The 23,183-nt window shown below is 37.4% G+C and overlaps 1 protein-coding gene across 1 annotated transcript in view; it reads left to right on the forward strand.

Annotated features, from left to right (window-relative positions):
- Positions 1–23,183, forward strand: part of LMNB1 (lamin B1) — a 54,187-nt gene that overhangs the window by 6,598 nt on the left and 24,406 nt on the right. Inside the window, exons 2-3 of the mRNA XM_047730339.1 lie at positions 20,717–20,873; positions 21,488–21,613. Of these exons, the coding sequence (XP_047586295.1) occupies positions 20,717–20,873; positions 21,488–21,613 (283 nt within the window). The remainder of the gene's footprint in view (positions 1–20,716; positions 20,874–21,487; positions 21,614–23,183) is intronic.

Below are 23,183 nucleotides of genomic sequence, written 5' to 3' on the forward strand. Positions count from 1 at the left end.
AAATAAAATCTTTAAAAAAATTACAGATTCTAAAATTACTTTGTCCCTTTTTGGTTCCTCAGCAGACAGCATACCTCAGAGACAGAAGAATTCATGAAGATGCTTGGTCTTGCTGGAGAGATTTTGATAATACTTCTTTTGTCAATACTTTTGACAGTACTTTTGACAGTAGCTTCTATATACTTGGTCTTTCACAGAAAAACATCTCAGATCTAAGATATAGGTACTCTGATTCAGTCCAAACTTATGGATTGGAAACATTTTGGGGGATCGATTTCTAAGAATGATGATGAGTATCATCAGTCAACACAAAAGGGGAAGATTAATATTTTAGAATTTCAGTATTAACTGTACAGGGAAGCTAGATATAAGAGAATTAAGTTAGTTTGTCAGTTGTTTAGTAACTAATTTTGTGGATGCATTTTTTTTTTCCCCAGTGATATGGGTCCACAGTTTTTTATGTAAAATCCTATGGCTAGGTGTGTTCTGAAAGTAAAAACACTTTCCATTTTAAGAAGGTAATGTGCATGTACTATTAGGATACCCCCAGTGGGGCTTGGGGGGTAGTGTTCCATTGTGAAACAGATATTTCTGCAAGGAAAGATATTAATAGTTATAGTAAGTAGAGGAAGACAACTAAAAATAGCCTCATGTCCATTTAGGTCAGATTTTGTCACCAAATAAATTAATGAAAATACTTGGTTTTAGAAATTCTGGAAGTGCATAAAGGAGAATATGGATTTGTGTTTTTATTTGTTTTTTAAAAAGATATTATTTATTTATGTATTTTAGAGGGAGAGCACATGAGTAGGAGTGGTGGGAGGGACAGAATAGGAGTGAGGGAGTGAGCTTGATCCCATGACCCTGAGATCATGACCTCAGCCAAAACCAAAAGCTGGATGCTCAACTGATTGAGCCACCCAGGCTCTGGATCTGAGTTTTTAAATTGACTGCTTTTTATTAAGTTCACTGGATTCATCAGGTTGTAGAAGTTGTCTTTTATTCCTTGTTTGTTTTGTGGTAGATTTTAAAGCTTGGAAAGGTGCAAAATTAACTCTCAGGTAAGTTTCTCTTATTGAGAGTTATGAATTAGAAAAGTGGTGATGGGAGCTTGCTGGTATATAACATATATAGTGGATGCTATAGGATTGTTTAAGATGCTGAGCCAGTTTTACTGTCCCTTTGTTTAAAAAAATTCTGAAAAGAATGTCTCATGAAAAAGTTTAATGTTTTATAGATATTAGGCCTCAAAGCCAGTGTTTTCAAATTAATCTTTGGATAATGTACAAAATCTAATGATTTAAAGCATAATTTCTTGGCTTTTCAAAACAAATAATGCTTCTTTTAAAATACAATTTAGTGAAAGTAGGAGTTTATTTTTTTGTCCAAAGAGTATAATGTTGATTGTGTTTTTGCATGGTATTCATATACCTGAAGATTTGTAGACTTTCTGTCTCCATTCCCAAGCACCATTGCTTTGAGGAAGATGGATTTGCAGTTGAGGGATTAAACCTATTTGTATATTCCTTTGGGGCAAAATAACATTCTTTTGATTTTACTTTGTTATTACATTAGTAAGGAAACTTCTAGTGGAAAATTTGGATTCATGCGTTTTCATTTAAAAGTGCATACTGGTACTTACGTGCTGCTAACAAATGTATTTGGGACACGGTCAATCACAATAGTATGCGATTGGTAGTATCAAGAGTACTGCATGAAGTTGCAGCTTCTTATTTTTTGTGACTTGGGGCAGGTACTTAAATTCTTTAAGTCTGCATTTCCTCATCTGTATAATTACGATTAGGAGTGAGTAGTAGTTTTCAGAATCTCAGGAAGAAATGAGAAACTTAGACCATTATTTAGCCTGATATTTATTTGTGTCATAATAATGGATGAATTTTATCCAGCAGTATTTGGATAAAATATTGCTAATATTTTAGCAAGGAAAATTGTTAAAATTTTAGCAGTTTTAAAGAGTACTGAAATGTAAATATGGTAAAATAATTTTTCCTATTACTTTCCTAGTGGGGAGGGGCGTTGGAATTTACTATATATTTGGACTTAGTACATGTATATACTTCCTTTGTTGGCTTTCTATGTATTTTAGTCACTGATAGAATGAAATTTAGGAAATGTTATAACGTAAACAACACTGCAGGCTTGTTTTAACATTCTTGTTCAGTTTTCACACCTAATGTACTAAATGCTAATCTGCTTTAGGGAATTTTCTTTGTATATAGGATGATTAGTTGAAAAACAGAAACCTTTATTTTTTACTTGTCTTTTATGTCCTTATTTTGTTCTGGTAGAAACAAGTTGACAGTAACACCCTGACCTTAATACAAGAGCTATAAACCTGCATGTTAAAGTTAATTTTCAGGGGAATAAATGGAAGGATGAAGCCTCTAGAATTGGTGTTAAAGTGTAGGAGGCAAATCCCAAGTAATTAAACTGTCATAACACTTCCTTCCTATGCTTTCAAAGGATGTTTGGTATGGTAGAGCAAGATATCTTTTGGAGTTGTTGGAATTTAATCCCTAGGTTTAATCCCTTTAACTGGGTAATCTTGTAGTGTACCCAGATTTAAGAAAGTAAACGTGGAATGAAAGATAAAGCATTATAATATGCTGCAGATTCTTTTTCCCCCCTCTGCACAATCTGTTAATATCTGTCCTTTAATTTGTATAGATGACATCACCTCTGGTATGTCTGAGTTAGAGACCTTTAGAATTTTATATCATAACTGTAGGTCTCTTTCATTCACAAATAGTGAGATTGATTGAGACTGAGGCATTGAGTGAGTGATGGAAGCCTAACTGATGTTGGGATCTAAGGAAGTTTCCTAATCAGGATTTTTAACTTCTTTTTTTCACTGTAGCTCTTTGGTAAGGGGATTGTGTATTGGCTGTTCTTTTTGGGGAAATTTAAAAAATGAGCTTTTTGAAAAAAAAATTAAATTTTTTTTATTAACATATAATGTATTATTAGCCCCAGGGTAAAATGAGCTTTTTTATTACACAAAAATTATTATGTTTGTTATGGAAAATTAGAAAAGAAAGGTGAACACCAAGAAGAAAATTAAAATCACCCTTAGTTCCATAAAAAAGTGCTTAAGTTTTTCTCTTAATATCCATATTACTAATAAAGCTTCTTTTTTCTTTAACAAAATAGTTCTTGATAAATACTGATATGTAATCTTTTTTCATGGAGCACTACTTTACATGTCAGTAGTTTACATTTACAATAGTAAATGTACTATTCTATCATTTAAAACATTTTAAAGATATATTGATAACTTTATCAGTCACTTAGCTTATTATGACCAAGGATGTATGCTTCACAGTAACTGCTAATCTCCCCAGTCTCTCAGAGGCGGTTAGAGTACAATTATCCTCTTCTCTCTTGCTGACAGTATAACAGGCTTTTTCTTCCGGTTAACTTAGTGGTTAAAAGTTAACTAGTTTACTGGTTAAATGTTAGCCACTGGATAAAGTAATTACCATTTTGCCAATTTTTGATGGCATAAACAGCAGATGGATTCCCATTTCCTGTTTAGAGGAATTTAATTTTAATTTTGGAGATTCTTTTTAGTTCTTTTTTTTTTTTTTTTTAAGAGGGGTGGGGGGTAGAGAGAGAGAGAGAATCCCAAGCAGGTTCCACACCCAGCACAGAGACTGACAGGGGGCTTGATCTTAGGTAGTGACTTGAGTGGAAATCAAGTCACACGCTTAACCAACTGAGCCACCCAGGTGGCCCAAGTTCTTGATCATTTTTATATTGTAATGCTAATGTTGTTGGCATAAAGGGGTCAATCAAAATGCACATTATAATCTTCTGTTTTTGCTGATACTTTTGGTGTAGCCCTAGATGTTAAATACTGTTTTCCTTAGCTAATCTGTTTACTGTGTCCTTTTAAATTTTAACTTTTTGCCTTCATGGCATTTGAATTTATTGATCATAGGTAGAATTAGAGCCCTTTTGCTGCTAGAAGAGGTCTTGGATCGTTCAATCTAACCAGCTTATTTTGTGGATACAGAAATTGAGACCTGCGGAGATCAAAGTAGTTGTGCAAGATAAGGAACAGAAAGTGCTAGCATTGATTTCATACTTAACATGTTCGCCAGACACGATGCTAGATGCTTTATGGACACTGTCTTTTAAGCCTTATGATAACCCTGTTTGATGAATGAGGAAACTTGAGGCTCAGAGAACTTATCAGATAAATTGTAGAACTGGAGTAAGTCCTAGTTCTGTCTTCTAGCATTGCCAGAGAGTTTTTACATGGATCATTTCAGTTATTTTTTAAAGTAAACTCTATGCTCAATGTGGAGCTTGAACTCATGACCCAGAGATCGAGAGTCCCATGCTCCACTGACTGAGCCAACCAGGTACCCCCCGCTCCCCTTTGTCATTTCTTGTAATCCCAACATCAGTACTGTTCTGTGGGTTTACCAACCTGAAGCAGGTCCACCATGCATCGTCATTGCATTGGGACTTGAATCTTTACATGGGACAATTGATTTTCAGGTCTGTTTGGTTGTTACTTTTGCAAATGGTACTGGATATGTTTTTCTCAGTGATAGTTCATAGTCCCCAGGAGGTAATTTTGGATTTGTCAGTAGAGTGCAGAAATGGAAGCAGCTGTTTGAAATACTGATTGATGGCTTCATTTGCTAATAAAATGGAAAGGGTGAAGATGAATTACTGAAAAAGACTTAATCTTCTTTCTTAAAAAGCTACTTTCTTACCTTACTCTCAGCCTTAATAGTAATTTAAGAGGAATTAAGAGTTCTAAGTCTTTAAAACTCATGAGAGAAATGATTTTTTAAAAATTTAAGTTAAAAAGATTTTTTTTGAGAAATGTTCATTTTTTATTTATGGATTTGTGGAATAGCACTATCTATGCCAGGCCTTGACCCAGATGCTGGGAATAGATGGGATGCTCCGTCCTTGTTACCACGTAGCTTACAGTTTTGTGGGCAAGGCAGAAAACAAACACTATGCTATTGTGATACTGTAAATGTAGTACATTGGTACAGTGTAATAAGTGTTATGATGGCAGGTATCCACATGGTGCTGTGGAGGAAACGACTACCACCTAAGGCAAACTAGGAGCCTTTTGAAGTTTTGGAAGACCTCCCAAAGGAACTGGGGAGGCATTGAAGTCTGAGCTAAGTGTTGGGAGCTAAGTAAGTATGAATTGGCTGGAAAACATTAGGAGAGGGTGTTTTCCTGAATGGCAGGTAGTTTCATCTAACTAGAGCAATATATATGTATGTATGTATGTGGTAGAGGACAGTTGAATTTTAATAAATGAAGAACCTCAAGGAAAAAGTGACATGAATGGATGAATGTTCTGGCCATTCTATGGAGGAAACAAAGAGTAGAGGTAAAACATCCGTAAGGACACTTGGGAAGTTATGAGGTGACCCCTGAATTCAGAAAGGCAGTGGGAAAGGACAGAAAGTGGATTTAAGAGATGCTAAGCATGGGAGATTGGGGAGAAAAGTCTAGGGTGACTCTCCTCTGCCTGGGCACCTCAGGAGTGTTGCTCTTAGAGCGTGATGGATAGGGAGCTGGTTTAGAGGACCTGCTCCAGGTTTGTGGTGAATTAGTGGTGTTTGTTGGACTTGTTAGCTGGCAGTCTAGAGTACTTTCCTGGAGTACTTTTTCTTTCTCTTCTGAGAAGAGACTTTGAATGGAAGTATAGTATTTGCGGATAAAGACAAAAGAGAGGAGGGGCAAAGACATGGAAAACATCTACATAGGAGGATTAGGTAGAGAAAGGAAAACCCACAGTGGAGGTGGTAGGTAATAGAAAAGTAGAACAAGGGTTGAGTCATAGGACAAGGAGATTTATGAAGGAATGCTAGTGTAGTTTTGGTCGGGTAAGGCCTAAAAGTATCTATTAACTTGGGTGGCTGGAAGATTACTGTTGATTGTAAGGAGTGCCTAATGCTAGTAAAGGGCAGTAGGATCAAAGGAAGTGGGGTAATTAAGGAAGGAGTGGGAAGAGATTGTGAGATCACTTGTAGAAGAATGTTGGCTCTGAAGAGGAGATATTCTTAAAGGTTTATTTAAAGTAGATTCTCAGTTGAACTTTATGTCATAAAACATTGGGTAGGGGACCAATTATCTTTCTGATAATGCACTTCACCTCCTTTGCTTAAAATTAAAACACTTGAGTAGCTTCTAGGATAAAGACTAAAACTAAACCTCAGTATTACCCAATTGCAGGGTGACCATGAAAGTTAGTGTCCAAATAGGGGTACTTGTATGTGTGAAAGGGGGAGCTATAAATTATGCTGGGACAACTGGCATGAATGGAAATTGTCCCGGGCAAACTAGGACTTAGTGGTCATCCTCCCTCAAAGTTCTTCCCTGCATGGGCTGGCTCCTTTCTTATTCCAGCTTCATCTCTCCCCATACTTGATCTTGCTTTCTTCCCTCACTGTGTAGTCCTTTATTCAACCCTGTTTACCATGCTTCCCCTTAATAGCAACTTTGCAAAAGTGCTTTCCTTTGACTGGACTTCTTTCATCGTTGGGTTAATTTCTTATCTCACAGATGTCCACTGTATCCACTTTTTAGGGAAATCTTCCCTATCAGATATTTTTGCTATAAGCCTTAAAAAACCAACCAACCTAGGACTACCCAGCAGTATGTATGTGTGTGCATAATTTAAGGACTAACAGTTCACTCAAGGCTTCTCATGAAAAAAGGTTACCTTCATTTATTTTCACTGCTCGTTTGGTATTTATCTCTGTATCTAAATGACATTATTGACTTTGTGCTATGGAAGATGGGAAATTGAGTTCTTCATTCTATTATCCATAATATATTTGCTTCCCATTATCCTCCTAGTAATTACATTTTAGTTTAGATTGGTTTAGATCCGTTTTTGGTTTTTAAAGTATTCAGTGTGTTGCTACAAATGCTTCTTTAACACCAATTAGTTCAAATATGGCTATTAAGTACAGAGATGATATTATTGTAATTGTAGGTTGTACTGATTTATACATGACTTTTTCTAGTAAAGGGGAACTGGAATATCAAGAATAGAGTTCATGGGGGCCTGGGTGGCTCAGTGGGTTAAAGCCTCTGCATTCGGCTCAGGTCGTGATCTCAGGGTCCTGGGATCAAGCCCTGTGTGGGTCTCTTTGCTCAGCGGGGAGCCTGCTTCCCCCTTCCCCCCCTGCCTGCCTCTCTGCCTACTTGTGATCTCTGTCTGTCAAATAAATAAATAAATAAATCTTAAAAAAAAAAAAGAATACAGTTAAAGGTAAGAAAGCCTTCAGTTCCACTTTCAACTCTATTCTGTTATTTTATTTTTATTATTTTTAATTTTATTTTGAAGATTTTTTTATTTTTTGAGAGAGAGGGCGCAAGTGAGAGGATGAGTGGGGAGCGGGGAGCAGCAGAGGGAGAGGGAGAAGCACACTCCCCACCGAGCAGGTACTCCCACGTGGGGCTTAATTCCAGGACCCTGAGATCATGACCTGAGCTGAAGGCAGACACTTAACTGGCTGAGTCACCCAGGTGCCCCTTACTATTTTTTATTTCTTAATTGAAGTATACTTGACACACAGTGTTACATTAGTTTCAGGTGTACAACATAGTGATTTCACAATTCTGTACTTAGTGCTATGTTCACTACAAGTGTAGCTACCATCTGTTACCGTATAACTATTTCAATACCATTGTACAACTGTTATAGTACCAGTGACCTTATTCCCTATAATGTACCTTTCATCTCTGACTCATTCATTCCATGACTAGAAGCCTCTCCCCCATTTCTCCTCCGCCATTTTGTCCACCCCCCTCCATGCTGCCCTCTGGCAACCTTCAGTTTCTTCTCTATATTTATGGGTCTGTTTCTGCTTTTCAGCTTTATTTTAAGAAAATCCAAAGTGAGTGCCTATTCCCAGGGTTCCCTCTCCCAGAGAGGTGCATTCCCTTTGCTCTTATAGGCAGTGGTGTGTTCAGAGCTCTACTTCTGTCTCTATTGTCTCCATTCCTGCAAGAGAGCATGACTCCTCCTGTGCATTTATAAACATCTCTCCAGGTAGTTGGAGCCACGCTAAACTCCTTACCAGGGTTGTCCAAGTCCTCTCCTGAGGTACTAATCATTAATTATTGATGTTACTGCTGGTGCTCTGGCTACAAAACTGCATAGGGTTTGAGAGGGTTGTTCCAACTTTATTTTTCCATTTGATCTATTACTCTAGTGTCTGCAAAATTTGAGTTCTCAGGAACACATATACTGTGTTTGGCAGCCAAGCCTGTACGTACTCTGAACATAATCTCCAACAGAACTCATTAGAGTATTACCCTTAGTTTTTCTTCCCTGTACCACCTTTCGATTACCTCTGAAAATAACATTTTTTCCCACTTAGTTTTGTCTAATTTATATAAAAAGACTTGATACCGTTAAAACATCAAGTTATTTAGAATCATGAGGGTTTTTTTTTAATTAGTTTTATGTTATTGAAGAAATAGCATTCAGGAGAGCCTTGTGCTCTTCTCTAGGCTAGTTATATTGCCTAAACATTGATAGTTTAGATATAGAATTTTAAGTTGTAAAGTATATTTCCTAAGGATTTTGAAGGCATGCTTTATAGTTCTCCAGCTTTTGTTGTTGCTAAGAAGTACTGAGTGAAAAATCAGAAAGTTTGTAGCATCTTTTTTTTTTAGGTCCAATTCTAAAATTTCTTTCTTTCTTTCTTAAGATTTATTGATTTGGGCACCTGGGTGGCTCAGTTGGTTAAGCGTCTGCTTTAGGCTCAGGTCATGATCTCAGGGTCCTGGGATCGAGCCCCCTGTTGGGCTCCCTGCTACTCCCTCTACCTCTTCTTCTGTCCTCGGCTCATGCTCACTCTCTCTCTCTCTCAAATGAATAAAATCTTTTTTAAATTCATTTGAGAAAGAGAAAAAGAGAGAGAGAGGCACCAGCACACAGGCAGGGGGAGGGGCACAAGGAGAGGGAGAGAGAATCTCAAGCAGACTCCATGCCCAGTGTGGAGCCAGATACAGGACTCGGTCTCATGACTCTGAGATCATGACCTGTGCAGAAACCAAGAATTGGATGCTTGACTGACTTCACCACCCGGGTGCCCACAGTTCTTAAGGATTTCTTAAGGATGTTTGTTGGTGTGGATCTTTTCTTCTTCCAATTTGCTGGTCACATGGTGATAGTTTTCAGTCTGGAAATTCATGTCTTTAGTCCTTGGCAACTTTAAAAAATGATTTTATTCATGATTTTCTCCTATTTTATTACTTTCTAAGACTCTTATTATTCAGATGTTGGACTTCTTAAATTGATTCTTTAGTGTTCTTCTTTAAAAAATTTTTTCTCCTGAATACTCTCAATTTTATCTTCCAGTGTTTGTGATTCTGTTACAAATTTTTCATAACTTTGTACTCTCTTGATGTTTCTTTATACTGTTGTGAATAAATTTCATGGATGCAGTACTTCTCTTACCTTTTTAGAAGTCTTTATCTCCTTCCCCGTTCCTTTGTGCTCCACGTTAATTTTTTTTCTATTTATTTAGGTCCTTGATGTGTTAGTGCAGGAAATGGAAACTACTAGATATTTTAAGCAGAAAAGAAAATGATACGGAATGCAGGTGCTTGGAAAAAATCATTAGAAGGGTTAGAGGTGTTGGAATGATGCCTAGGATGCTATAGATTTTGGGAGCTTTTATGTCTGAGGCCACCACTGAAGCCACTGAACTTAAAAACAACAACAACAAAAACAACAACAGTATGTAGCTACAGTTTAGGATCAGGAAGCTGCCACTGCTGTTGGTACCAGTACCTGCCCCATGACCCAGCAAACTGGAGAATGAACATTGGACCACTGTTTTGGAGAAACTTCAGACCACAAAATGTCACAAAGCAGTGTCTCTTATGAGGAGCGGTGCAAAATTTCCATGAATGAAATAGTAGCAAACCAAACCTACCCCCTTGTAAAAGGACTACATACTATCACCAAGTGGGTTTTATCTTGGGAATGCAGGGTTGGTTCAGTCTGTGGGTCAGTACTGCAATAAACCATATTACTAGAATGAAGGACAACAACCATCTCAATAGATGCATAAAAAACATTTGACAAAGTGTGTTGCTCCTTCATGATAAAAATACTCAGATGAGGGATGAAAGGAAACTTCTTAACCTGACAAAGAGTATCTATAAAAAATTTATGGCTGGGGCGCCTGGGTGGCTCAGTGGGTTAAGCCACTGCCTTTGGCTCAGGTCATGATCCCAGGTCCTGGGTTCAAGCCCCACATCGGGCTTTCTGCTCAGCAGGGAGCCTGCTTCCTCCTCTCTCTCTGCCTGGCTCTCTGCCTGCTTGTGATTTCTCTCTGTCAAATAAATAAATAAAATCTTTAAAAAAAAATTTATGGCTAGTATCACACTTAATGGTGAAGACTGGGTGCTTTCTTCCTAAGATCAGGAACAAGACAAGGATGCCCAATCACACCACTTAACATTCAACATTGTACTGGAGTTTCTAGCTGGGGCAGTTAGGCAAGTAAAGGAAATAAAAGGCATCCAGATTAGGAAAGAAGTGGTAAAACTGTCTCTATTTGTAGATGCCATGATTTCATAGGAAATCCTGAGGAATCTAAAAAAACAAAAAACTTCCATATCTCTTACAGATGTATTCGAGTACTTCATTTTCCTCCAAAATCCCACCTGCAAGATATTCTGGAAAATGGCATTTTTTAGCTTTCCAGTTTGGGAAAGCAGAGCTGGGAGGGTGGAATGGGCGTTGGGTGAGTTAATCCACAGTGAGAGTTTTTCTCAGAAGTTTGATGACTCCTTTATACTCAGGAATGGTGTTCAGAATCTGATGGAAAGCTCTGTGCATGAGTGGGGCTTCTTGAGCAAGCTTCACTGTGGGTGAAATGGCAGGATCATTTCATTGGGAACACCTACTGTCAGTGTTTTCGGTTTTCTGGGGTTTAGCTGCCTAGCTTACTGTGAGCTCTGGGAGGTTGAAAGGGGATATCAGCATCTGTACAAGTCCACCGAATTCCCTTATTTTTGTGGTATGGTACTGCTGCCTTTGGGTGTGTCATGTGACTGCCTGATCTAAGATTCTGCTTACTTTACTTAAGAGAGTAAACTTTTCATCCTTTGCCATGGTGGATGAGGGTCTTTGGGCCCTAGGGCGTAGTATGGAGTAGTTGTCTGCCTCCTAATAGATTTTCAGCTAGTTCCACCTCAGAGTTACCAAGGTATATCTTGTTATCAACAGCATCTGTAGTATAAAGTAGGTTACTTCTCAGGTATCCCTGTGTCTGGCTCAGGATTGAGCACTCTTGTGTTGGTCAAGCTCATTTTCACTCATTTCACTTGTTTCACATCTGTGTTCAGCTTCCACAATTTTGTCATTTCCTCTTTACTTTTTTCATAATGGATTTGTGCCTTTGCTGTTTTAGTTGGGTTTCTAGAAGGGGTAATAATGAAGTTGTGTTGAATGTGACATTTCTATCCAGAAGCTATATCATGTACTCCTTTTTTTTTTTTTTAAGTTTTTTTTTTTTTAAAGACTATATTTATTTATTTGACAGACAGCAAGGGAGAGGGAACACAAGCAGGGGAAGTGGGAGAGGGAGAAGCAGGATTCCCAGTGAGCAGGGAACCTGATGTGGGGCTCAATCCCAGGACGGTGGCTGAAGGCAAATGCTTAACGACTGAGCCAGCCAGGCACCCTATATCATGTACTTTTGTAGCATTCTGTACTTTTCTTCTCTTTCCTAGCACTTGCTGAGGTTTGCTGACAAATTTAATGGTTGATTAAGATAATTCTTTATGATTGATTTCCTTATGAGAGTGGAATCTCTTTGTGGATGGGGTTAGTGTCTGATTTTGTTTCCTATTGTATCAGTACATTTTTCTAGCACTCTCTAGGCTCTCCTAAGATAATTATTGAATTAGTGATTACTATTTTTGTAGGAGGCTATTTGCATGTGAGATTGGGTTGAATGAAACCCATGGAGGAGTGGTAAAATAACTAAACATACTGTTAATTTCTAACTGATTATTCTGGTTTAATTTTCTTCAAAATATTGCTTACCTCTTCCATATATTAGTTTGTTTATTATGTGCCTCTACCCACTAAAAAGTACCTTCCATAAACGCAGGGACTTGTTATATTTTGTTCACTGCTGGTTTCCAAGCCCTCAGATCAATGGCCTGGCACACAGTTGTGGTTATTGATTGTTTTTTTCCTCCAAGAAGTCATTTTCTATTAGGATTTAAGCTCTACGCATGCCCTGTAAGCAAGCACAGAAGTAACTATATATGCGAATCTCTTTTCAAATAAATGGTTCTGTGGTCCATTTAAAGTCTTATTTAGTATTTTTCCTAATTATAAGCTGGTATCAGTTAGGGTTTGCCTGATTCTGATTAGGTTGTTGCTAATTTGTTGACTGCTCCATTTATTGAATGAATAGCAGAATTTTGTTACCACCAGAAATTATCCATTGCAGCTTTTGAGTTTGTGCGAAAGCATCTTAGTCTTTTTACTAGCACCAGAGGAGACCATGTTAGTAGAAATTGTGATCATAGAACTTACTAGAAATTTTGTGTGTTACATTTATCTTAATTGCAGGGGAATTCATTAAATTTCCTCAGTAAAAGTATTGTGGGTCACATTCCTTTTTCCTTTGAAAGGTAGGATACTTTGGGGACATAATTGAAGCTGGAGAATGAATGTTGGAGCAGATGCATATTTAATATGCATTTTGAGTCTGTAATTATGAAATAGTTTAGTTTTAAGACAGAAGGTTTGTGTTTGGGCTTAATAATAATCCTTACGTTAAATTCAAAGTGAAGTTTTTTTTTTTTTTTTTTTTAAGTCTGAACCATGGCTAGATAATAAAAGTCATGTTAATTTTGAATGCTAGGTGTGAAGAGAGCCTCAGAAGCTATATTGATAGTCACTTGAATAATTGCTCTAGTGTTGAGTGGCATTCAGCTGCCACCAGACATGTGTTCAGAAGAACCTTAACGGACATTAAAGCACAGAGCTCAAACAGCTGGGTCTGATTGCCTTGGCTGTCCATGTAGAGTAGGTCTCTGCTGAGGGATTTAAAAATCCCTTGCTTTATGGTTATGATTAGAGATAACAGTTTCATATAGAGTGATTTCTGTTATGTTATCTGATTGCAGGGGAAAAACTAAATGGCTTTTTCCTTTTACCCCTTGTAATTTATATGTTTTCCTAAATAAGAATGGTCCTGAAGTGAAGTGTTAGTGCTGAGTTAAGAAAGGCAGCTGAACAAAGAAAGGGTGTTGTTGGCATGGGTTTCTTGTGTTGTTTTTCATTTTCTTTTATCTATCTTCTCCTTTCCATCTAGGATATTACAATATGTGCATTAGGGAAAATTCTCAATCTGTATTTGTTGAGTGTCTTATTTTATAAGATGAACCTGACAATGTGTAATAGCTTCTCACAATTGCTAGGAGGTGATCTAAGCAAGCAGAGGGCTGCATAGTATTTTGCTATAGAATAATACGAGTGGAATTTAAAACTGACTGAAGAGTGGTTTGTTTTTGGTTTTCTTAAGCTGTTCTTTTGCCTAACATGTTAAAGCAGTAAAGCCCCCACATAATTATATTTCCATTTTTGATCTCTATAAACATGAATATTCCTTTGTCTAGTTTATTTTTTTTTTAATTTATAGCTTCTAAAATTCTATATTCTTAAGTCTATCAGTATTATAACTTGGATGGATTTTTTTTTTAAAGATTTTATTTATTTGTCAGAGAGAGAGAGCAAGCACAGGCAGACAGAGTGGCAGGCAGAGGCAGAGGGAGAAGCAGGCTCCCCACAGAACGAGGAGCCCGATGTGGGACTCGATCCCAGGACGCTGGGATCATGACCTGAGCCGAAGGCAGCGGCTTAACCCACTGAGTCACCCAGGCGTCCCTTGGATGGATTTTTTTTTTAAAGATTTTATTTATTTATTTGACAGAGAGAGATCACAAGTAGGCAGAGAGGCAGTCGGACGGGGGTGGGGTGGGGTGGGGGAGTAGGGGGTAGGGGGTGGGGGGAGGAGGGAGCAGGCTCCCCACTGAGCAGAGAGCCTGATACGGGGCTTGATCCCAGGACCCTGAGACCATGACCTGAGCCGAAGGCAGAGGTTTAACCCACTGAGCCATCCAGGTGCCCCAACTTGGATTTCTGTAAGAACACACCTTTCCAACAGATTTTAGCAGTCATTTACTGAACTCTTGTCCACTTTTGGATATATGCAGTATAATAATCTTCGGTGAATTTCTTGGAAATGACATATACTATCCAGAAACTGTTAGACCAACTAAGGGGTCATCTATAATTTAGATCTCTTACTTTGAATTGCTTAATATAACTCTTTGTACTTACATTTCTGTAATACGACAATCAAGGAACAAGGACAAAATTACTTGAGAAAATACTGAAAATTATGGCAACTGTGAAAGAAGAAAACCAGACCCAAGCATGTGACAGTTCCTGTCTTGAAGGTGAACACAGATGCTTTGTTAACAGATACATTGCAGGGGCGTCTGGGTGGCTCAGTGGGTTAAAGCCTCTGCCTTCGGCTCAGGTCATGATCCCAGGGTCCTGGGATTGAGCCCCACATCAAGGCTCTCTGCTCAGCAGGGAGCCTGCTTCCTCCTCTCTCTCTGCCTGCTTCTCTGCCTACTTGTGATCTCTGTCTGTCAAGTAAATAAATAAAATCTTTAAAAAAACAAAACAAACAAAAAAACCAGATACATTGTAGGTGATAAAGAGAAGCTAAATACCTCAGCTGAGCATTTGTGATGTAAACTGACCTGTGTGAGCAACAAAATGTAAACAGAAGGGCAGTAATTTCCCATTGCTTAAACTATTTTGTAATGAGTTTCCGATTATGTTCCAAGTGTGTGTCCCTGTAAGTTTACTTTTAGATTTCTGTTCCATACTAGTTATTTGTTCCCTGTTTAAGTGGCTAATCTAATTTTTCAAGTGTTTACAATTACAATATACTTACTAATTCATTTGTAAGTAGTTACTGTCATATGCTTACTAGATCTTGAGTGGTTTTCTCTGTGTTATGTAGATGTAGTGTGACTTTATTTAAAAGTGCTCTGGGGCGGCTGGGTGGCTCAGTTGGTTAACTGTCTGCCTTCTGCTTGGGTCTTGATCCTGGGGTTATAGGATCAGCCTGGCATTGGGCTCCCTGCTCAGTGGGCAGCCTGCTACTCGCTCTGCCTCTGTCACTGTCTCACTCTCTCTCAAATAAATAAATAAAGAAATAATAAAATTTTAAAAAATAAAATAAAATGTGCTCTACATTTATTACCTAGTAATGATATGTTTCCCCAAGAGCTACATTGCGCATTCATTTTCTAGTGACTCTCTAATTGAGTGCATTTTTGAATCTCCCATTTCTTCATTGGTGGGGCTTGTCGGCATTGGGTACACTTAGGCAAATGAAGAATATTGAAGGAGTAGGAGACTTGTTATGGAAGGGGTAGTACAAATATCTAAGCCAGTTCCAGCACTGAGTTCCAGAGCCACGTAGTTCAGTGCAGAACCCAAGGTTGAAATTATAATCCTAAAACAAGTCAAGGTCAAAGAGGTGGTAGCCTAGAATACCAAGATGACGAAAGCAGTGAAGTATAGTGGTGTTGCTGGTCATAGGGGGTGGTCAGGAGTAATTCAGAAAGTGGCAAGTAAGCAGATGTATTTAGGTTAGCCCTTTAGGCCTCAGGAGATAGTAGGGATGGGTCCCAAAGGTTATTGGTAGGTACCAGGTTCTTTTGGGGAAGTACCTCCATGTTGTATCCTCCAAGCTATGGCTGTTACTCTTGAGTCGCTATTATAGAATGTTAACAGAAATGTTAAGTGTGGGGGCACCTGGGTGGCTCAGTGGGTTAAGCCGCTGCCTTCAGCTCAGGTCATGATCTCAGGGTCCTCCCTGCTCAGCAGGGAACCTGCTTCCCCCCACCCTCTTTCTCTGCTTGCCTCTCTGCCTGCTTGTATCTCTGTCAAATAAATAAATAAAATCTTCAAAAAAAAAAAAAAAAAGAAAAAGAAATGTAAGTGTATCCTGTCAAGCTGATTATGTTTTTAATGGTCAGATATTTGATTAGACCTGGTTAACTTATTATGACTGGTGAAATTGAAGTTTTCTTGAAGTAAAAGCTAATTATTTTTATAAAGGGATGAAGTTCTCCATTAGAATGGAGTAGTGTTGGGGCACCTGGGTGGCTGAGTGGGTTAAGGCCTCTGCCTTCAGCTCAGGTCATGATCCCAGGGTCCTGGGATAGAGCCCCACATCAGGCTTTCTGCTCAGCAGGGAGCCTGCTTCCCTCTCTGCCTGCCTCTCTGCCTACTTGTGATCTCTGTCAAATAAATAAATAAAATCTTAAAAAAAAAAAAGAATGGAGTAGTGTCAGTTACATTTTATAAAAGTTTTCTTGGCCGCATTTGGAGTTTTGGTTCTTCTGTAAACGTCTACTGTAAATGGGTATGTTTTTGACTTAAATGCAGCAGTGTGCGTATTTCTAGTATTAGATTCATATTGTGAATAAAAATGAAAACATAGAAAGGTGTCTTTTTCTCGAGGTGTGGGAATAGCTTAGTCAGGGTAAGTCAGCAACACTGAGCAAATCCAGTTAAGAAATATTGTCCAAGAATAATGCCCACCAACCCCTTAAGTGATAGCTTCTCATAACTTTGGATTTTTAAGTTGGGCTTTCTTCCAGGGCATTGTCACATGTGACTCTGCTTAAGTGGTGGCTGCAGCCAGTTAATGTGCTGTGTATGTTTTAGGATGCCATTTCTGCAGGTTTCTGTACTTTGACTAAAGTGCTGATAATTAGATCAAGACTTCCTGTGTCATCTGTAATGAATGAGCAATAATGATACAGTTAGAACTATGATAAAATTATGGAACTTTCTGCATGGCCTCCATGTGTCCTTGGTATTGGCAACTTATGTGCCATATAAAACTCACTGATTCATAGCTTATTAGATGGAGACTTGCATGTAGTCTTAATAACTTTTTTATGGTAATTGGTAAGATGATAAGGAGGGCATCTGGGTATGTGAATTTTAGAGATTATAGAAGTCTCATAGTTATTTTTTTCTTCTAGGAAAAAACACACTTATATACCATAAAAAAGCAGGGTAACTTTCTCTGGGGAGTGTATGGGGGAATTTCTTTTAAGAATTTCCAAAATAGGGATGCCTGAGTGGTTCAGTCAATTAAGTGTCTGCCTTCGGCTCAGGTCTTGATCCCAGGGTCTTGGGATCGAGTCCCACATCAGGCTCCCTGCTTGGCAGGGAGCCTGCTTCTCCCTCTGCCTGCCTCTCCCCTTGCTTGTACTCTCTCTTTCTGACAAATAAATAAAATCTTAAAAAAGAAAAACAACAAACAACAATAACAACAACAAAAAGAATTTCCAAACAAAACAAAAATTTCCAACAACAACAAAAAAAATTCCAAAATAGGGTGCCTGGATGGCTCAGTTGGTTAAGTGCCTGCCTTCGGCTCAGGTCATGATCCTAGAGTCCTAGGATCCCTCTTGAGCCAGGGCACATAAAGTTAGCTTTTAATTGCAATTTTAAATTTTAAGTACATTTTCAGCTTCTGATTCGTATCTGTCTACTTTATTCTCTTATGTGAAAGAGCTTTAAAGAATTATGTTCTTTAACTAAAAATATAATTCTTTATATTCTTTATAGAATATATATATATTATGTATAATTATAATTTAATTATATTCTTTAAGAAATTAATTCTTTAAAGAATTTATAGTAGAATAACATTTTTACAGATTAATAGTAGTATAAGCAACTAAGAACTTGACAGCAGTTTCAAGTGGTGTCATTGGTGGCTCAAGGTACCACAGATTAATAGCATATCCTACTCTTATCCCCTTTATTCTATCACTCCTTAGTCTTTTTTTTTTTTTTTTTTTTTTTAAAGTAGGCTTTGTGACCAACATGGGGCTTGAACTCACTACCCTGATATCAAGGGTCAGATGCTCTACCGACTGAGCCAGCCAGGCACCCCCACCACTCCTTGGTGTCATTTGGTCTTGATTGTTGTTGAGGAAATTACCATGTTCTAATTATTCTTAATGTTCTTAATTTTGGCTTCATGTATTTCCTGTATTCTCCTAGATGTTGTGCGGTGTCTTTGGCTTGCAGTGTAACATTCTGAATTTCAAAATGTGCATGTTTTTTTATCCATTAAATCAGTGATACCAAAGGGAACATGCAGTAGCCTCTAAAATTGATGGGAGTTTTAAAAATTCTGTATCCTTCCTGGTAGGCTGTTTTGGTTTCTGGGAAGCACAGGTTGACCTTGCCAAGAGATACTGCATTTGGAAGTACCAATTATGATCTGAGATTTAAATACTGGGTAGTGGTGGATTGGATAGTGGATAGAATTTTTTTGTACTTAACTTTTATTAAGTAATTTTAAGCCAGTAGCTTTTGTGAATAATGTGTAAATACTCTATGAAATATGATTTTGTTTTAAATCATATGTTTTATGACATGTATTTCTGCCCAGCTCTGCTCATTTATGTAGTGGGACAGAATTGTTCCTCACAAGCAATGATTCTGTTCTAATGGGTTCCCAGCTTTAGAACCCAGCCCTTCTATGAACTGGACATTTTTTTTTTAAGATTTTATTTATTTTTTATTTGACAGACGGAGATCACAAGTAGGCAGAGAGGCAGGCAGAGAGAAAGGGAAGCAGGCTCCCTGCTGAGCAGAGAGCCTGATGCGGGGCTCAATCCCAGGACCCCAGGATCATGATCTGAGCTGAAGGCAGAGGCTTTAACCCATTGAGCCACCCAGGCGCCCCAAACTGGACATTTTCGTTATAAATTAATGACTGTATGGGGTTGCTTTTTTTTTTTTTTTAAACAGCTGATTTTTTTTCTCCTCCTAATTGAATCATCAGTGAAAGGATGCCATCTTGTGGTTTTGAAAAATACAGGAATTAAGAAAAATACTGATAGAGGACTGCTGAGATTTTATGTTATATAGTTGTTTTATGATGCCAAAACGAGTAAGAGAGGAATACTATTCTTCTCTTTAAATTATATGTGCTTATGTTTTGGGACAGTAGTTTTCTTCATTTTATTTGGATAATAAAAGATTATTTTGAGAATTCCTGTTAACTGAGGATTCTTCTAGCACATTCTCAAACATCAGTTGTAGAAATACTCTTCTATAATATCTGTTTTAATTGAGAATTGTTACTGAGAATTTTGGTATTAAGGCTCTCCCAGAGCCATCAGTTAATGATAGCAATTATTTGGAATGAAAAAATACTGTCCTTTAAACAATTATTTGTTTAAAGAATTATTTGACAAAATATATCCAAAGGAAATTTCATTCTAGAATATAGAACTACATTTAATAAAAAGTGGTACTTTATTTTCCTGTTTGTTCATTTAAAGATTTATTTATTCATTTGAGAGAGAGAGAGCTCGCATGCTTGAATTGGGGCAGGTGGGTAGAGGGAAAGAGATAATCTCCAGACAGACTCCCTCCTAAGTACAGAGCTCGCCCCGGGGCTCCACCTCACGTCCCTGAGATCATGACCTGAGCCAAAATCAAGAGTCAGATGCTTAACTCACTGAGCCACCCAGAGGCCCCAAGAAATGGTATTTTGGAAGGAAAAGAAACCTCAATTCAAACCTCATTTTTGTAATATAGTAGAAACTGAAATAATTTTTCCTCAATATATTAGGAAGGCCCTTATCTGTAAGTTAAGGAAATCTTAAAATAACATCTTATGTAAGAAATGGAGTGTATTTTGCAAGCTTGGGTCCAGTGAGTTCTTATGTAATATTAAGGGAGCTTATATAAAGTCAAACAGAAACAGACTCAGATATGGAGAACAAATATGGTTGCCAGAGGGGGTTCAGGTTGGGTAAAACAGGTGAAGGGGATTAAGAAGTACAAACTTGTGGTTGTAAATAATTCTTGGGGGATGTAAAGTACAGCACAAGGAATAATGCTCAGTAATATTATAATACCTTTGTATGGTGACAGATAGTAGCTGTATTTATCAAGGTAGTAACCATTTTGTAAATGTATATGAATGTCAGATGGCTAGGTTGTACACTGAAAACTAATGTAATACTGCATATCAACTATACTTCAAGTAATTCTACTTGATAGAACTCTAAATTCTATACTAAGAAGAATACTAAATTCTTCAAGAATTTCTACATGATACATCAAGTTGTAAAATTACTTTTTAAAAATAACTTCATTTTTATTTCTTTAATCTCATTTTGTATCTTGATTTATGTCTCCTGTACATCTTGGTTTATAATATTGTATTTTAAAATAATAAATATCCATTTCTTCAAAAACATTTCTTGCTAAAACATGTAGTGAGTGTCTCTTTATAGAACATGAAGGGCATATGTTCTTACGCAGAGAACACCAGGATTCTGGAACATTGGCTTTGTAGACTTCTTTGATCTAGAGTCATTAGTAATCTTGGAAGGGAAATCATTGAAGGGTAAAGTTGTTATCTACCAAAACTCTAGATTTAATGCTCCTGAATTACTCTGCTAATTTTAGTAGGCTATAGCAACCTTTATTTAAACTGCATCTTTTGTTTCCCCTTCGGCGGGGAGGGAGAAGGCTTCAGGTCAGGGGTATAATTTGATGTCTTGCATTTTTTCAAATGTCTTACAGTTATGCTAAGAAAGAGTCAGATCTTAATGGAGCCCAGATGAAGCTTCGAGAATATGAAGCCGCACTGAATTCTAAAGATGCAGCTCTGGCCACTGCACTCGGTGACAAAAAATGTTTAGAGGGAGATTTGGAGGATCTGAAGGATCAGATTGCCCAGGTAAGGCAAACGCTGGTCTTAAGCCCTGTTGGGAGGTTAATTCCCCATCTGACTGGGTTGAGTGATTTGATTTCTGAATTAACTTAAAACATTTTTTATTTAAAAATTAAAAAAAAAAATTTTATGGTTTCCCTGAAGGATAGTCTACAGGCAGCTAACATGCAAAGTATCTTCACCTCTCAGTCATTTTATCTGGGTCAAGCAGATCTTACTGCTGCTCTTCCTTTCTCTTGTGCTTAAGCTCTGTTTCCTGCTCTCAAAACCTGTTTCATTACTGTACCAAAATGTAAGAAAAGAAAGGAAAAGAAAAAGTCATAACATTGCTCCACACACAGGAAAAAGTGAAAGTGGTAGCTAAAATCCTTCGTAGGTCTTTGTCCATTATTTGTTGCCAGTTACCAGATCTGAGAGGTGTTTCAGTGTGGCACTCTTGATGGGACCAGCATTTGGACACATGGTTCTGTGATAAAGGTTATAGTAAGAGACTTTCATACACAGATAAAAGATACAAACGTTTTAATTTATGATTTGATTCAGTCCATAGGTATCTCTTAAATTTGTTACTAAATAATTGCTATGTGATTTTTTTTGTCAATTCTTTCTCTGCATATTAGTTGGAAGCCTCCTTAGCTGCTGCCAAAAAACAGTTAGCAGATGAAACTTTACTTAAAGTGGATTTAGAGAATCGCTGTCAGAGCCTCACCGAGGACTTGGAGTTCCGTAAAAACATGTATGAGGAGGTAACTATACAATTATTTTTTTAAGGAAAGGAGGGATCCTAAATATTTTGTTATAACTATATAGTAAAAAAAAGGGAGAAATTTTATAGGTAAATTATTCAAGGTATCATTGCTAAAAGGTTTTATACAAGAATTCAGGCTCTTACAATGAAGAGATGTGATTTCACTTTATCTAATTCCTAGGGGTTTGGTCATAGAGGTTAATTACTCTCAGCCTTTTTGAGTATTTCTATTAGTGTCTCTTGCTGCCTAATAAATTACTCTAAAATTTACCAACTTAAAACCACAAATCTTTATTATCTCACAGTTTCTGAAGGTGGAGAATCTGAGAGCTGCCTTACTGCATGAATTGGTATGTTTTAGGGTCTCTCATGAGGTTGCAGTCAGGTTTTCAGCCTGGACTGGAGGAACTGCCTCTGAGCTCATTCACAGGTTGTTGGTATGAAGAGTCAGTTTATCATAGGCTTCTCCCTGCGGCTGCTCATGCTATGGCTTTCCAGAAGAATGATTGATGAGAGAGAGGGGGTGGGGGAGCACAAGACAGAAGCTGCAGTCTTCTGTTACTTTTCTAAGCCTAGAAGTGATGTACTGTCACTCTTTATCACATAGACCAACCATGATACACTGTGGGTGGAGATTCTACAAGGGTGTGGCTGTCAGGAGGCAGCCGTCATTGGGGGCAACCTTGAAGGCAGGCTACCCACAGCACTTATAGTTAAATATATATATTTTAAAATAGTCTCTGTGGTCAAGCCTTGGCAGATGAAGGTAGCAACTTTTGCCAAAAAAATAAGTAATAAAATTGAAGAAAGGGTAATGTATATTTTCTTAAAATTGAAGAGGACTAGAATTAACCCAGAGTATGGAACCTGCAGTTAAATACTTAATGATTTTAGAAGTAATATAAATTTGAGAACAGCAACTAACAATTACTTTAAAAATGGGGAATTATTATAGAACTTAAATTTTCTTTTTGTTAATTGGAGAAAAAATAATAAGATAGAAATTTGACTATTTTTACAACTACATTCTATTAAAACATATAGGTGTTGGGGCACAGTGTACTTAAAACTGGACAGACAGACTTTGGATAACTCTTGAGTCATTTATTTAAAAATGAATAACTAATACCTGCTCTTTTCTTTTGGGGGAGTGGTGACAATCAAAGTGGAATAGTTTGTGCAGAAGTTCCCTGTATGAAGTATAGTGAATACTATCACATAATTGTTAACTAGAATTTTGTTTTATAAATGGAGGCATTTTTGTATTAAGTTGTCTTATATTTTTGTTTTGTTTTGATAAAATTGCTTGTGATATATCATTACTTAGTTTTTATGCTATGTGTGGACTCCTGTATCTTTAAACCAAGAGTAGGGTATTTTTTGTTTGTTTATTTGCAAGTCACTGATTCTTTATGAAATAATAAAAAAAAGTAATTGAGAATTTTTAGGTTACGTAGCATCTTTGAATTTTTTTTCATCTTTGAATATTTTGATGTTTGCCTTTCTGAGAATGAACTTAAAATATTCCTCTTTTTTATTTAACGTAGAGAATATAACTCTATTCAATA

This window comes from Lutra lutra, chromosome 5 (genome assembly GCF_902655055.1).
Source record: "Lutra lutra chromosome 5, mLutLut1.2, whole genome shotgun sequence".
Classification (NCBI taxonomy): domain Eukaryota; kingdom Metazoa; phylum Chordata; class Mammalia; order Carnivora; family Mustelidae; genus Lutra; species Lutra lutra.